The 18,028-nt window shown below is 42.4% G+C and overlaps 1 protein-coding gene across 22 annotated transcripts in view; it reads left to right on the top strand.

Moving 5' to 3' along the window:
* The first annotated feature begins 255 nt into the window (after positions 1–255).
* The window catches only part of MYCBP2 (MYC binding protein 2), a 119,635-nt gene continuing 101,862 nt past the window's right edge, over positions 256–18,028 (top strand). For all 22 annotated transcript variants that reach the window (XM_072135393.1, XM_072135394.1, XM_072135376.1 and 19 more), the window contains exons 1-2: positions 256–527; positions 14,592–14,667. In XM_072135393.1, the coding sequence (XP_071991494.1) occupies positions 256–527; positions 14,592–14,667 (348 nt within the window). The remainder of the gene's footprint in view (positions 528–14,591; positions 14,668–18,028) is intronic.

Here is an 18,028-nt window from a genome sequence, read left to right as displayed (position 1 = left end):
GCCCGGGCCGGTGTACACGAGCAGCCGAGCACAGGAGGCCGGAGCGGGCCGCGCACACCTGCCGTCCCTCGCTCCTGTGCGGGAGGATGGTGAAGGGCTCGGGGCGGGGGTTGACTTGGGGATTGCGGTGATTGTCAGAGAGCACAAGGCTGTCAGCGGCCGGGTTGCACGTCCCTGTCCCCGGAGGAGCCGCCCGTCACCCCCCGATGCTGCGGCTGCAGTGACACGCACACCCCGTCTGTCTCCACGTACAAGATGATGTGCGCAGCAACCGCACCCCCTCCTCCTCCCGCCGCCGCCGCCACTGCCGCCTCATCCGGGGCCAACGGCTTGTACCCGGCGCCCACAGCCTCCGCGTCCTGCCCCGCACGGCTCACCATGGCCGGCACTCCAGAGCTCAGCTCCGGGCCTGACTGCAGGAGCCGCTACCAGCTGCTGCTATCCGGCAAGGCCCTGGCGGAGCGCTACCGGCACATCTACACTGCGGCCGTGAGTGACAGAGAGCAGCAGAGCGGAGCGGCAGCCAGGTAATGGAGCGCAGGAGGCCGCACGTCATGTCAGGTGGCCGCCCTCCACTCACATTAGGTGACATTGCTGTGTGAGCTTCGTGTATCCCGCATGGACTAAAACATATGGGGCACCCATGGGTGCATGGCCCTTCATGAGGTGTCACTGGCCTTGTATGGAGAGATGTGGCCCGGGTAACCCTGGGTGTATCATGCAGTGTCACTGGGCCCTGGGTTTAGTCATGTAGCACCAGTGGAGGGTGGGGTGAGTACCGAGGCAGTGAATATTGGGTGATAATGCATATGGGGCACCAGTGGACCCTCGGTTGACATGTGAGGCTATTGACCTTTGGCCTTTATAGGGAGGTAAGTGGCACAATTTAGCCTTGTGTGGACCGTACAGGTATGTGGTGGCAGGGAATGGATACATATGGCTGCAGTAAACAATTAGGCATGTGATGCTAATGGACCTTTGGTTTAGCATTGAGGGTGTTGGCTCCAACATGAATAGATTAAATAGAAGCATGTGTGACCCATGTGGATGTGGCCACTTATACCTTTAAGGGTGTGTTCACACATGCGTTACACCAGCTGAGAAGAGGAGTTTTGCCTGATCAGGCAAATCTCCTCTTCTCAGGTGTTGTAAAGCATTTCAAAGTGTTAATGCCACATATCAACGCATCATCACATTGTGTCTTGAAAAGCAATACAACAGTAGAGAAGGGTTAAGATTCTGTTAACAATTTTCTGTTTACACAACGTTAAGGCATGTGTTAACAATGTGTTAATGCATGCATTTTGTTAAGTGTTAACTGCTGCATTCTGTAAATGTTAACTGCAATGTAATTGGGTAGCTGTTGTGTGGGCAATGTGTGAATGCAGCCTAACACTTGATGCAGTGGTTGAGGCTTGTTGTATGCTTCATGTATGGCACCTGGTGAGATGACCTTGTACTGAAGGATCACAATTTAGTGGTAGCAGGTAAGCTCATGGTTCATAAGGGGCACCTGACATGTAGCAGGATTTGATGAAGCTTTATATAGCATAAATAAAGGTGTAAAAAAAAAAAAACCTAGAAGTTTAAAGGGGCTATACACAGCAGATAACAATTTCTTCACATGGAAGCATAGCTCAGTGGGGAATATTCTAATGATGGGAAAATCTCTGACTCTAGACACTAAAACCAGGCATCTACATGAGGCCTAACTATTCTAGTACTTGTGATGGCACCAGGTCTTCATCCTCTGGGCAGGTTTTCACGTATGTTATTCCCAACGTCAGAGGCTCAATTTTACTATTCCTGTGAAAAGGGACCCTATTGTAAGTCAGTAGGTAAGGGGACACTGCTATCACTGCCATCATGGCAGAACATTGTGGCTATCTTTGTAAACAGAAGCCACATGTGACTGGAGCCTTACAAGCTGTCATGAAATATAACAGCTTACTAGAAAGCAGTGACCCAATATCTACATATGTCAGCCATTGTAATTTGAGGACCGCTATATCCTTCTTGTTTGAGTGTTTGCATTGTGTACAGTGCCACGTGCATCAGGGACAGAGCAGAGCGTTACATTTATACCTGGGTAGCTGTGGGCACTGGTTACCTGGCAGGCACTACTACTACTATACTGTATAATGCCTGCTTGTGTCCATGTCTCACTACAGTCCATACCATGGCCTTCTCAGTTTTTATTAATGAGCCAATAATGTGATCAATACAAGGGCACTTAAAGGTATCACTTACTGTGAGCAAAGGCCTTTATTCCTGAGCAAAGGACAAGACTACAAGTTCTCTTTCTTGCCAGGTAAATGATTCATGAACTGGTAAATTGTGTTATGTGGAGCCTGAGTATTTTCTAATATAGCTTCTGTATTGTGCAATGCCATTATCCCTCGTAGCTTTGTTGTCCTGACAGCTCCCGTGTCACATGTCACAACTAGCGGCCCCGCAAGTCTGTGAACACAAATGCTCAGCAAGCCAGGCACAGGAATCCCTCTAGTAATCAGTAGAGCAGGGGCTTGGGGCCGGGATGAATAATGTATGCATCTTCATGTTATACTGTGCTGAAACCTGGAATGTGGAACATAGGGAGAAACTCCGGGGTTACTGATTGTGTGATATCTGTGTCTGAAGTGACTTTCATGGAGATTATACTACTTGTCCTATAGCGTTGTATGTGCACACAGCAGATTTGTTGTAGAGACGCCACATATGTCTCATTCTTCTGGAAAGTATTTATTCTGCAGTAAGCAAATGGGTTTCTGTAAACGGCATCCGGACATAGGAGACCATAGTGGAAATCTTTGCAAGCATTCTGCTACATATGAATTCACCCCAAGACTCTGCTGGGTTTCCATGAGGAGCATTCACTCCACCATCGCATAAAAACAAGCATGACGGGTTCTTCCTATTGGGTTTGACAAGTGTTTGGCTTTGTTACTATCATGGGTGTGGCTGGATGACATGTAGAGCCGTGTGTCTAGTCATGTTAGCAGCTTCTCTGCCCTGATGCCAGGCTGTATTCACAGCAGTGGAGTGCATAGCATTGTATCACAGCCTTTAGTTTTATGGGTTATTTCATTTTGGAATTGGCTTCCAGCAAAGCTGAAATGTTGCAGGAATTAATATAAATCCACAGAATATTAAGGAACGCAAGTGATCTCATATTTGCTGTTTATTCAAAATACTTCATCTATCTATAAATTGACATAGGTCGGGTTATATATTATTATTCATATCTGATTTTAGATTCAGGAAAATTGGAGACATTGTTTCATTTTAGTTCTGTATAAACATTTTGACATTTTTTTTATGAATTAATGTATTCTTGCCTGGGCTTCATGATGGCACCAGATTTTTGCATTCCTGCTTTAATCTGACTGATGATTTTGGAGGCCATTTAATTAGAGATGAGCAGACCAATGTTCCAGTTTAAGATTCGCCATCCCGAAGCGGATGTTTTGGCAGCTAACCAGCCACGGCTAGTGGCTAGCCAAGGGCTGTCAATTTGCTGCATTGGCTGTTCAGCTTTCAATCCATCTACATTGGGAACCCAAACAAGAATATTAGGTCTGCTCATCTATATATATATATATATATAGTGCCTCTTGGTCCATAGCTCATTTCCCTATGCAAACTGGGCACACGCTTCATTGGGTTTTTGAGGTTTCTGTGTGTTATCCTGATTCAAATTGAAACACAAATGGACAAATGTTCAATTAAACATGTAAATTCTTGATGCATCATTATCTGCCTTTCAAAGTTAATGCATCACACTTACTTGTAGCCATTGTATCCCAAGCCTCCTATGATTGTCTCATCTTGACAGCACATCAGTACATGAGATCTTGTTTTCCAATTGTACATTTCCACAAACTCTTTAGTTTTGGATGCTCATGGACCTCCCAAAATATTCCCCCTATTAAGTAGCCAGCAATAAGATGTTATAGCCATGGAAGATTTTCACTTCTGATTCTTATAACTCTGAGCTACCTATTTAAAACGTGTGTGGAAAAACCAACGCAGCAGCACTATGATGGCATCCAAGTGCCATATATTTTTATTTTTTCCTTCCCAATGCACCCAGTGGAGACGGTGAGATGGTATAAAAGCCTGTAAAGCCAAATCACAAATCATTAGCATAAGTTTAAAAGTTGATTTTAGTAAGCAGCCTGTGGCTATCAAATCTAGGAAGATTACCAAAGTCGCGTTGCCTGGATTTATGAGTGTCTGGTTTATCATGCTTGACTTTGATGGTAGACTAACTGAAATCTAGCAGATCCTTATTCTTGTAAATGCTGTCAATTAGGACCTCTTAGTGTTTGCCACATCTGCCAAGTGAATGACAAAGTAACATTGCTAAGTAAAATGCACAGTTGTTCTCCAAAGTGTGCCCCCAGTAACACTGATGCATATAAAATAAGATAAGCAGTTACTTCTCTTGGCTTTGGTTCAGCTCCTGCATGAGATTCCCAGCCATAGTAAGAGCAATAATTTGTCTTGGCAATTGGTCTTTGTGTTCTCAGTTCCTCCAAAGTACTGTTCTTTGGTCACTATTCATTTTTATAAGCATTTTGTTGGAACCTCCACAATGAACCCTTAAAGCAACACTCCCAGAAAAACACGTCTGTTCCTTCCTGCAACACTTACATGATGGCTATGTAATTACAGTATAAGTAATTTTTGGTGTAATATGGACATTTCCCTGCAGTGCCACCTCTTGTCTGCTCTCATCAGCCACCATCATGACTGCAAAGTCTTCTATCTCTGTGCTGTCGTCTTTGCTATGCATAGTGCATCAGGAGTGAACCATGTCTATCTGATCACATGAAATTACAGCAGCCTCCATGGTGGATGGGGAGGAGTAGAAGTCCATGGAGGCTGCTGTGATTTCATGTAATCAGCTAGATCTCTCAATGCTCTATACAGCAGCATGTGCTGTAGCAGTGAGACCTGTCAATCAGGAGCAGTGAGGCAGGGCAGTGCAAGTAAAATTTACTATACAGAATTCACTTAGTGTCATTGAATTCACATCAGGTGAGTTACATATGTGTTTACAAACTGATTTTGTAACATTGCAGCCATTTAGGGATATGGAAAATGCTTTTTGATCATAGTTTTTAATTAAGTATTTATTTTGGGTGGGTTAATTTTAAATGGAATGTTCTCTTAAAGCAAGACTCATTTCTATCGATGAGATGGAGCGCAGAGCAGGTACAAGTTTTATGTATTGGTTCTGTCTGTGTATATGAGTGTTAAATGGGGAAAGATTTAACACCCTCTCTCTCATTCCCTTAATGGTACGCTGCCTGGTCTGTAGTACTATACTCCTAATACTTACTCTGACTCTGATTTCTACCCCCATCAACACTTGTAAGGAGCCTACAAGTTGTTAGATTAATGCGGTGAACTAATGTTTTGCCCAACCTGCATAAGAATGTGTGCTTTGCATGGGCCCATGTGTCATCTGCATCTGTGGTCCTCTCGCATGCCAATCACCGGAGGTTAGATTGCCTAAGCCGCAAACATTGGCAGGAATAGTTTTGTGGCACTGGAAGCCTGCTTCTGCATGGGGTTGTGTAAACAATGGCTAGCATGTGTCCAAAAGAAATATATGTTCTCTGGGGGCCTTAGTCTGACCTGGGCATTATTTGTTCAGATTGGTCATACTTCATGAACATCATGAGATTAACAAATCTAATGTCAAAACAATCCAGACATACTCAAGAAAAGCTGCATGATGATTGGGCGCTTGCTGCTCTTCCAACCCTTTCATGCTTGTTGATCAGTGAGAGACCTATGTGGTCCTGTGGCATGTGCAATGGGTCCAAGAAATATTCTTAATTGGATGGACTCTCCTGTGTGTCACAAGAGATGACTGAGCTGGATAAGGACACAATCATTGTTAATATAAAGGGCCACTTGTGACCATTGTAGTGGGGTTGTGGACACAGATAGAAGTGACCAGCACTTCACAAGGCCTACGTCTGTCACATGGTTCTCCAAATCAGAATTGGATGGAGATGCCTGTTCTAAGACTTTTTTTTTCAATAAGTTGGTCTACATGTATGCAAACATTGTACTATCATTTTTGATAACTGATGAGAAACCGACGCCTTGTTTTAGGATTATTCTGTTAGATGATATATTATGTCCTCTCATGCACCTTTAGAATCTATTTTATCATTACGTTGTTGCAGTTCCCTTCTGTTTTTGTTACTTCAAAACTAGGAATGGTTGGACGCACAGAATGGGTATAAATCTTTCCATTATATCCACTACTGGTTATGGTTCATAACTGATGCAGTGACTGAGTTGTGTAATAGTTGTCCCCTATTGCTCTGGTTCACACATCCAGCACTGTTCTATATATGTGGTTGATGATTAGAGGAGAAACCTCTGTACACTGCAGGTAAAATCTTTGTTATCATGCTTTGTATCCAGGCGAAGCAGAGACTGGTAATTGAATTCTCTTTATACTACCCATCAATTATGTTGGTGGTGTCTCAAAGCATTACACATGCTGCACAATTACATCATAGCTCTATTTCAGGACGCTGACATCATTTCTTTAACTCTTTTTAGTGCTTGCACATTTATATATGCCATTTCAAATGCTTTGCGATAATTCTAAATAAAAAATGACTAATCCATAAAACAATAGTTATTGTATTTTAAACAGAATAAACATGAAATGAACCTTTGTTCCAGTGTGGAGCAATTCTTAAATATACTCAGAATGTGTTATGTTGTTATCCTAACTTACTGTTAATAAAAATACAGCATTTCACATGTATAATTCCAACCTGTCTCCATCAGTCCTTGTTTCCCCATGGATCCGACCGTAAATCTTCTGACTATGGTCGGATTCTTTTCATAAATTGATTCTGTCTGAACAAAGTAGTGCTTTCTGACTCTTGCCCCTCACTCCTGCATTACAAGACCCATTCAGACACAGGCAATTCCTGCCAGCAAGCAGCAGTGTGCTGAGACTTGCTCTACTAGCTTTAGGCAAGATAAGGTCTTTACCCTGGAGTGAGGCATATAACAGAGCTGTGTGTGTGTGTGTGTGTTTTAAAGGTGAGTTAGCAGAGCTGAGAGTGCCATTATGTTTTATATCCATCTCATGGATCTCATCATCTCATCTTTGATCTGCCCATCTCTCTTTTTCTATGTGTCAGATACTAGTAGAATGTTCAGAAGCTAAATAAGTGTAAATAAACCTGGGATCCTGATCATTTAAGCACATTGTCAGCGCACAGCATCTTATAGCACAGAGGAATCATGAAGTTTCTGCTTAGAGTCCCCATAGACACTGAGTTACAATGGCGACCACTGAGTTATAGGAGCTAAAACTGCAATAAAACTAAGGCTGCATTCACACTAACTTTATGCTCGCCTGGCCCTAGCCAAACCCCTTTCAACACCTCAGTTGTAAGTGCCTCTCAATATGCTAGCTTAGATTTAATATGACACCCTACTCTAGAATACTTGTAGTAGGTGTACAGCTTTCCCATTTTCATTGCTTTTCGAGACAATGGCAGCACTGACAAAACTCTAAACTTTTTGCACAGGTCGTTGATCTGATCTGGGAAAATGCAGGATGCACTACTTTGATTGAAGTCTTGCATAAAAAAATAACACTGTCATCTCAGGATGTTGCATTTCGAGAAGAAACTTACTCTAGCTTTATTATATTGCTCCAAATTTGCAGGGTCAGGAAGTAAAAATTCTCCTTAGAGAGTTGGCTAACTGGGTATTCCCATGAAGAAAAGATTAAAGGGAACCGGTCACAACATTTTTCATAAATACAGCTAGTGGCAGGTTCCCATAGAGCCCTGTGATGTCACCCTGGTCACATGACATTAGGCCTTGCCCCTCGACTCTCTCTATTGATCTCTAGATACCAGGCAAGTGTATAACTGATTTAATAGGGATCTGAGTAAAACAATTTTTAGGTAAAAGGTTGTTGGTTACTAGGGCTCTATAGAAACCTGCACTAGCTGTACTTGGGGAAAAATGTGGTGTCAGGTTCCCTTTAAATTTACTCGAATGCAATGTTAATAACAAAAATACATTTGTTTTCTAATAAAAAATTTTTTAGGGAAAATTAGCTGCATATGAAGGTACCCAGGAAGTGTTGAAATCTGTTACAAAAAAATATTAACCATGTAACTTGTATATTTGATGTTGGCCTAGGAGTGTCTTGAGTATCCTGGGTGGTTGACTGTCTTTGTACAGTGATATGTGGCATGTGTGATTCCCTTGCAGTTCCTTCTTTGTATTTATACCTGCACCATCTCTTTTTAAGGGATTTTCCCACTAAAGAAAATTCTCACATTTAAAGGGAACCTACCACCACGAATCTACCTATAAAGGTAGATTGGGTGGTAGGTGGATGTAAGGGACGTGAGGAGAGCTCTTTTTAGAGCTTATCCTCACGTCCCCGCTAACTTTTGGGAAACTTTATTGACCTAATATGTAAATTTCGTTATGCGGCTACTGGGGCGTGGAGTAGCCGGGCACGAGGCTACACAGCGCGGCTACTCCACGCCCCAGTAGCCACATTAATCCTCCTACCCTGTTGTGTGCGGCGCGCAGCTCCTCGTAGCTGCGCGCCCTCGTCCGACAAGCCGGCTACTGCGCATGTGCAGTAGCTCCGGCCTCGGAGCTGGGACTGCTCATCATGACGGACGAGGGCGTGCAGCTATGAGGAGCTGCGCGCCGCACGCAACAGGGTAGGAGGAGTAATGTGGCTACTGGGGCGTACCGGCTACTCCATGCCCTAGTAGCCGCATAACGAAATTTACATATTAGGGCAATAAAGTTTCGCAAAAGTTAGCGGGGACGTGAGGATTAGCTCTAAAAAGAGCTCTCCTCACGTCCCTTACATCCACCTACCACCCGATCTACCTTTATAGGTAGGTTCTCTTTAAATCCCCTAGTGATGTTGACACAATAAAGATCATTTTAACCCCTTGCATTACAATTTTACTCAGTTTTATTGTTTTAGCGCCTCTAGGCTGCTGGGTGTAAAATCCCAGGGTGTGGACGGGGACTCACTAAGAAGACACATTGTCACCCCACATAATTAGATGGGTAATAATGTGCTTAGATTATGAGGGTATAGGTGTATATCCACTTTCATTTGACTTCTGACATTGAACTGACACATGGAAAAAGATGAGACAGATCACAGGTGTATGAGATTACACAGAGGCTGACAGACTTTTAGACTGTTACTTTTAGTTCTGCTACATCTCACAGAGACTCAAATCTCTGCAAGCACGGCTGTCTCATACAAATCCAAGATGGCGGCCTGACCCTAAAGGCAGAAGTTAGTCGTGTCTAGGGAGAAACTGAAATTGTGTACAGCAGTACTGATGGAGACATGTTGAACTTATATCTGTGAAATGCTGCATTTTGTTAATAACAGTGAGAATGTTATTTTGTTATCCTGAGTACATATAATAAACTTGTCTTTGTGAGAATACCCTTTTACTTGTCTGCAGAGGGAGGGTTAAAGAGCATGATTCGTACACTGCTTAGAGCTGTATATCAGAAGCCTTTCAAATGCACCATGACAGTCCACTATGTACAGGAGCTGCAGACTCTACAACAACAAAGGACATTGTTTGGATATTTTTAATTTGGACTACTTAAAAACTGCACAATATAATTGGACAATGGACAATATAAAATGGTAGACTTTAACCTTGAGTCAGTCTATAGTTGAACCACAATCTAAAAGTCCACCTATTTATCCCAAAGTGCCAACACAGCAATGTATGTAGTAACTTAACATGTTTCCTGCTCTGCCAAAGCTTTCCCATATATTACCATCCTGAGTACACCAAAAAAGGGTAGAGAAATTGTAGGTAGTATCATTTTGGCCTCTCCCAACAGGAAGAATGATCAGGCCTGGAGCAGAAGCAGCAATTATAATCAGACTCAATCTTCCTAGGTTGCCTGGGAATGTAGGAATCCTGTCTAACGCACTCTAACGTGCTCGGGTGCCCACATGGAGGGCTCGGCGTGCCATAGGTTTGCCACGACTAGGAAAGAACATCATGTGCTAGGCTTATTTTCCTCAGCTAGCAAATGTTCTAATGTATTTCTTTGTAGCATTGGTCGTGACTGTATTTTTCATGCTTCTGTCTGAGACTTTTTGCTGAGATGTGAATTTTGGATCTTGTAGCGGGTCCTATTCATGCCCATATTTTCAGCCTGTGTCCTCCTTTTGAAGTCTATGGAGGTGGGACAAATACTAATGGCACATAGGTGTTATCTGCATATGGTCCTTGTATGTGGATCAGATAACCCGATCATGTGACAAGCCAGTGACCTTAACCACCCTTCCATATATATTTTTGCGATACGCTGATCATGCATTACTTTTTCTTCCATACCTCTCAAATACTGAAGAAATTTAGGAAATCTAGGAGAGTGATATGTTAATAAAGACCTGGATATACCTCTAGATAATAGACTACCACCACGCGATGCCATCAGCTAAATTTTATCATGTATGGAGTCTGGGAATTTCAGTCCTCCCAGGTACATCACAGGGACTTCACAATTGCATAGCTATGAATGTTATTTTGCTATAAGGAAGAGTATAGGGTCTTTTTAAAGCTTTTCGGTAGAGATCATATAGTACAAGTGAAAAAAAGACACATGTCCGTCAAACTTGGGATAGGCAAAAAAAATCTGCTTTATATTTGTGGGATACTTATTGACTTCTTATCGAAGTCTACAAACTAAATAGTCCAATTTTTTTCTGTGGAAAAAGACACATGGACACGCATAATAATATAATTCTTTATATAGTGTCATACAATAAAGTGTTAATATTCTCTGTGGATTTGTGAATTACCGGGGGCCTATCATTTAGTGCACCTCTATAGGAGAGCTTATATGTAACAAACTTTGCATGAATCAGTCGTACAGGAGAATACCCATCAGAACAAGTCTAAAGAAAAAATATAATAGTGGATGTTGAACATAATTGATTTATTTTACAGATTGATGTTCTATTTAAGGAATGGATGGTTTAGAAATTAGATATTTTTGTGGTAAATCATCACTATCATCTGTTATGGGGCCATCTGTCTACTCTGTGCTTAACTTGCAAAGTCTGTAAAAATCCTGTAGAAATGTAGTGTAGTACGTCTTGGTATTCTGTCTTGTCCCCTTTTTATTTGAACCATGCAAGGCTTGTGGCTCCTGACTCTTGGTGAGCGAGCGCTGTGATGCTTCACTCTCATATGAGATATGTCCTCGGATGGAAAGCCATGTTTATAACCGCACTATGCGTCTAACAACAATGCTTGTATTGGATAGAAATGTTGTACACAGCGTTTAGGCATTGGACATAGTAGTAAGAAACAATTAAGCAGAGCAAACGCCCCGTTGATGTACGTGCTGCCTCCTAGTTGCTGTGTTCGCGGTGGCTGGTTGCTAGGGGCCAGCTTTGTTGCTAAGCTGGCTGTCTGCAAGGTTCACTAAGGAGAGTGGGGATGCTGAGGCTTGTAGGATGCTCCTAGAGGATTTTTCTTCAGATGCCAGAAGCTATTTAAAACCAGTGTGTTTCTAGACGTATGACATCACTGCAGGGAAATACAGCAAGGTGTTGGTGCAGCTTTAATATGGGGATCAATGGGTGTACTGCATATGGGTCTTTACTAAAGTCCTCCTATTCTTTTTCCGAATGCTAATGGTAAGGGGGCATACATTTTAAGTATGGGAAGAGGGTTGTAGTAAAGGCACTGATGCTTGTAACAAGAGCTGCTGTATGTCATCTCTGAATACTGAAGAGGGGGTCATAATTCATCTCTCCAGTAAGACGGCACTGGCAGGGTGCAGGAATGTATGATCAAAAATGGACATTGCTCTGTCATGTGACTGGTGATCATGGATGAATCTGTGAATGTATAAGGTTGATGATTGGTTATGGTGTTACATTGATTATTAAAGGACATCTACCACCAGGATCAAGGATTGTAAACCAAGCTCGCTGACTTACTGGTGTGTGCCCCCTCACTTTAACCTCTTGGCACTCTGTGCCCGATATATCAGATTCATAGCGCTGTCTGTGGGCAGTCTCTACTGCACGATTGTACGAAAACTAAAAAAATATATAATATATAAAAAATGCATATCTACTCCAGAATGATACTGACACAAAGTATTACATGTCCCTCAAAAAAAAAACAAGCCATGAATCACCGCCGTAGACAAAAAAGTTTTATGCTACCTGGAAGTTGACAATGCGAAAACAAGTCTCATTCTTCCTGTTTTGAGATATAGGGCTATCTATTAAACACTCGCTCAGCTTTTCATGAAGTGGGCAGGACTTCCTGGTTGGACATCAGCTAAGGGCACTGATGCCAGTAGCACTCAGGGCATTCACATGAACGTGCACAAACAGCTCAACCAATCAGGACACAGAAGCAGTGTTACTGCTTGTACAGAGATCTAGTGCAGGGCAGACTGAGCACAGGAAGAGCTCTGCATCATACAGTCATAACAAGGAAAAAGCTATATTAAGGGCGTGCGTTCACATGTGGCATTAATGCATACATTTTCACACATGGCTGTTAACACATGCATTTTTTTTTTTTTTAAACGCAATGTTGATGTGACACATGATCAAACATGGTGTTAAATTATGTTAACATATGTTTAAGTGTTTACACATGGATTTGTTAACATAACAACTATGTAATCTAGAAAATCTCCTTCTCAGCTATTTGATACGTTTGAAAATGCATGCTTTTAATACCACGTGTGAACACCCCCTGTCCACCATGTACACCTACACTATAAAACACCTGTATAGGAATAAAAAGATGAACACATGACCACATCACAGTATTTGTAGACACACACATGCTAAAACCTTTCCCTAAAAGACTGTTGTTGTTTTTTTTGTTTTGTTTTTTTTCAATTCAATCACTTTTTTGCTCTTTGTACATGAATGTGATCTGCAGATAGGAGGCAGCTTCCATACCTTATAAAGATCTGCTCAAAGAGGTTTCCCTGTATATACACTGGGCTGTGTTTGCAGGATCTGATGCCATACAGTAGAACTGATGGGAAGTCTGAGATCTGGCTTTATCTTAGCCCTCAAACTTTCATACATGCGCATCTCTACTATATCCAAACTTTCAAACATATAGCTCGTATAGCTCTGCTACATACCATTTTTGGTATGTGATTGGATGACCTTAAGCATGTGATTAGTCACATGCTTATGACCTCACTGCAGGTCCTGTAGCTTCTGGGAATTGTTACTGATGTGTGCATGTGCTAGTATCCCCTCCCCCCACCCTTCTCTCCTCCATCTAGCTATGGAATCACATGGCAACCAATATACGCAAAGACAACCAGAGATATAAGTTACTTTTAGCTGACAAATGGCTGCAGATAGGTAATGATTGTAAATTAGATAATTGCTTAGTTTTGCTCAGTACAGAGCTAGGTGAAAGTTTTTATACTTTTTAAAATTAAAGGGAACCCGTCACCACTATTTTCACAAATCCAGGTAGTGGCAGGTTCCTATAGAGCTCTAGTAACTATCTGACACGCTGCTTGTAGCTAAAAGTAGTTTCCCTCAGATCCCCATAAAATCAGAGTTATAATCTTGCCTGGTATCTATGCAGCTTTGGAGCGAGTCCATGGGGGGCGTGGCCTAATGTCATGTGACCAGGGTGACATCATCAAAGGTCCTTGAGCTACTTAATATGAAAACTATACCCCATGTACATATCTGACCACATAAAACAATCACAGCAGCCTCCATGGACTCCTACTCCTCTCCATGCAGCCTGCTGTGATTTCATGATAAAATATGCTGTGATTTCATGACATATATGCTTTGTGTACAGTTCCTAATGCAACAAAAGCTATAGGACCTGCGATGATGTCACCCTGGTCACATGACATTATAGCAGCATACAGAGACAGGGATGGGGAGGAGCTGCTGGATTCAGCCTGAGGAGGCCACGCCCACCTTGGACTCGCTGTAGCCATGCTTAGTTACCAGATAAAACTATAAAGTTGAATATATGGGAATCTCAGGGGAAGATTTTTTAGCTACAAGCAGGGTGTCAGATAGTTACTAGAGCTCTATAGGAACCTGTCACTACCTGTATTTGTGAAAATAGTGGTGACGGGTTCCCTTTAACTTTAGGCAAGAGCAGCACTCTGTCACAGACCAAATGGCAGCAAAAACTCAACTTGAGCTTTGTTATATAGACACAGAATTAAAATATAACACATTTCACTATGTAGTAAGCTCCTAAATACCAGCAATGCCAAAATGGACTATATACCATAGTTCCCTGTAAAATGCTTCTCTGTCCTGCTTTTAGTATTCAGTCCCACCACCAAACTGTTCATTGACATGAATAAAGTGAATCTCTCTAATATTACTGTTAGTTACTAAGGTGCTGAAGCCGTGTTATAAATTATAGCCAACAAAAGATTGTAAAGAACTCATGGGCTGCTGCTTTTTGATGGCTTAAAAACTTCTTTGCCTTTTATTTAGTGCTTTGTGTTGACTGTTTTTCCCTTTGTTTTAGGAATAAGAAGATTCTAAGCAAGAAAAAACTTAAACGGAAGCAAAAGACCAAATCAAAAGGGAAATTGAGAAGCAAGGTAATGGTTCTCTTTATATTGAGCCTTTATGACTGCTGATCCGTCATTATATTGTTTGTCATTATTTTTTTTGTGGAATGTCTTTATCTTGGCAGGGTTTAGTCCTTTTTGACCTTGTTGATTTTATTAAGATTTTCAAATATTATGATTATAGAAAAATGAATGAATAAAGTATATAGGCCTTTATTTCACATGACGTGACCCTTATGCTCCATGCCTCTGAAAGTGAGTAGGCGTCATACACAGAATATGCCGCACTCTTGGCAGGAAACTCGGTAACTAATTAATTTCTGACTTATGTGCAAACACTAGAAATTATTGCAATTTCTGCTACTGAGCCTTTCATTATGTGCAAACAGATGGCATCGCCTGATTCATTTTCACTTTGAAGAAAAGTGAATTGGGACTACCATGCAATAAATGTCATTTAGAAGTCGGCCTCATGCACATTCTTCTCTTTTGAGATCCATGTTACCTCATTTTTACTATGGTATTGAACATGGGGTCAGTCCCCATAGTTCTCTTTAGCTGTTCAACAGTACTTGTTTACTTGCCTGTAGTTTCATACATCTACACAACTACTGCAACAATCATGTGAGATGTCATTGAGGGACTAGTAGGACTTCTGTGCTGGCACTGTTCTTGCACAGGTTATGTATTATGTGCACAGTTCCCGCACGGAATACCAAATCCAACAGTAATGCAGTAGCATTGTATTGATAGGACAATCCCATGTACACCTTGTGGAAAAAATCTACAGTGGAAATGTTTCAGCTGCTTCTTTTTGATATACCAAATGTAAAGGACATCACTTAATTGTGTAGACAATGGTGCGGGAATCAACCTAATAATTGTGTTATGGGTGAGGTAAATCCAACATACTTTGTGCAGTTACCATTAGGAATGGAGCTAAAGGGTATAGCATGCATGTCTAGTGAAGGTTCCATCTTCTACAGGTCCTCTTTAAGTGCTTTCCATTTAGACTGAATGAGTAGATGGGGCACAGCTTTCTTATCCCTTCTGTGCGAGATATAGACTGACGTAAGTTTCTGGGAATATCCTTTTAATTGTGACACAATTATGAAAAGAATAATAATTTAATACATATCCCAGACTTCAGACCTTAAAGAACTGTAAAATATCAAATGTCTTTCCTAGATCTGCACTAAGTCAAAATAAGCAATTCACTAATTTACTCATTAGCTATCTGCAGCCATTTGCCTGCTAGCTGGGGTTGTACCATGTCCCTCTGGCTGCCTTTGGTTGGTTGCCAGTGGAGAGGAGCAGAGGGTGGGTGGATCCTGCTGGGATGGGCATTAGTAGAAATCCTCCTGCACTTAGCAGCTACTGATCAGGAGGTGCATATTGGTCCTGTCGGTATGTAAAAAAAAAAAACAAAAAAAAAAACTCCAGGACCTTGAGCAATGTCAAAAACATGACTGATCACATGCTTAGGTCATCCAATTACAGACATGCGGTAGTCTGGATTGGGGAGTCTTTTTCACCCTTCCCTAGGAAATGAATGCAGGAGAACTGTTTATTTTAAAGTTTGGATATTTGGGCAGTCCCTAGGTTACATACAAGATAGGTTCTTAAGTTGAATTTTTTGTTCTCTGTGCCAATTGGTTTTAAAAAAAAATGATTGTCCTAAGAATCAGAATTAACAAGTTTAATTACAAACACCTTGTGATATCTGTTATAACTGATTATTGTAGTTGAAGGCTAAAGTGCAGTAACTTACCAAAATCAAGAGGTCAGTTTGTAAATAGGGGTTGTCTGTTAGTCAGGTGTTCTTACGTTGGGGTCTGCCTGTAGTAGAATTGTGTATGTGTGAAAGTTTGAATGCACAAATAAAGCCAGAGCTCAGGCTCCCCATCAGTTCTAATGAATGGCATCAGATCCTGCACACACAGCACAGTATATATACAGTGCAGCCTCTATGGCAGTGGTGGCGAACCTATGGCACACGTGCCAGAGAGGGCACGCACGCCATGGTCCTCCACTGTGTGTGCTTCATAAATGGAGCTCTGGCCCCACCACAAGCTGCTGCTGCTGTGCATCGGAGAGGCAGAGCAGAGAGTAACACACTCTCTTTGCCCCTCTTTGCTCCCTCCCCCTCACTGAACCTGAGCCGGGGAAGACGGAAGCCGGCAGCCAGGAGTTCACAGCAGCAAGATGACTGCTAATGAAGATAAGGGAATGAAGTCCCTCACTACAGGCAGGGGAAGCCAGGTACTCCATTGTCTGCTGTCTGTATAAGCAGGCAGCAGCTAAAGTGTTAATAATTGACTTCAGTGTTTTGTGCCCTACACCCCACAACACCCACTTTGCCCCAGTGAGATCTTGCTAAAGAGGTTTCCCATCCCCCTCAGTGCCCTGCTAGCTTGTTTTTATTTACCCAGATTGGATTTTGACACCTTTCTTGTCACATTCAGTCCCTGTCCATGTTCCCTCTCCCACTGCTCTCCCACAGTGCTGCTTCCACCTTCTAAATTTTGACAGATTAAGGCCCCTTTCACACTTGCGAGTGTGATGCGCTGAACTTGCATGCGCTGGATTGCCCGGGCCGAATGCTGCAAACCAGAACTGAACTGACATGCTGAATTCGGTTCCAGTTTGCAGCGTTCAGACCGGGAGATCCAGGCAGCACATGCTGCGAGTTCAGACCATCACACTCACAAGCGTGAAAGGGGCCTTAAGCCTAAATTCTTGTGATTGAGATAGAGACACTGGGTGCTACTTGACGATCTAATGCACTTGGATAGAAATGCATTTGTAAGATCTGCTCACAGTCAAAACTGGTGTAGCAGTAGCATTGGTATCCTTTTACATGATGCCATATCTAAACTGTATGACGGTGATAATTATCACTATATGGCGCCATTGTTCATCACTGACATTAAAAACAATTACTGTATGGTGGTAGTATTAAGCATGATTCCATTTATGTTCTTGTAATAGTGATGCTCATCATGTGGCAGTATTATTTGGCCTTTAAAGGGAACCTACAACCACAAATCTACTTATAAAGGTAGATCGGGTGGTAGTTGGATCAATAGGATGTGGATCAATAGGTGGATCAATAGGATGTGAGGATAGCCCTCCTCGTAGGTGCGTGCCCTTGTCCGGCGATCCTGCCGTCTGCGCATGCACAGAACAGCAGGCCCGCGACCTGCGCAGTCACTGCTCCGAAGCCGGGGCTGCTGTTCTGCGCATACGGCAGACTCGTCGGACGAGGGCGCACAACTACGAGGAAGATGGTGAGTAGGAGGGGAAAAGAGGCTACCGGGGCGAGGAGTAGCCGCGCCATGTAACCTCAGATGCGGCTATTTCACGCCCCAGTAGCCGCATAACAAAATTT

Source organism: Engystomops pustulosus, chromosome 2 (genome assembly GCF_040894005.1).
Source record: "Engystomops pustulosus chromosome 2, aEngPut4.maternal, whole genome shotgun sequence".
NCBI lineage: Eukaryota > Metazoa > Chordata > Amphibia > Anura > Leptodactylidae > Engystomops > Engystomops pustulosus.
The sequence above is the reverse complement of the archived record's forward strand: the minus strand, read 5'-3'. Positions and strand labels throughout refer to the sequence as shown.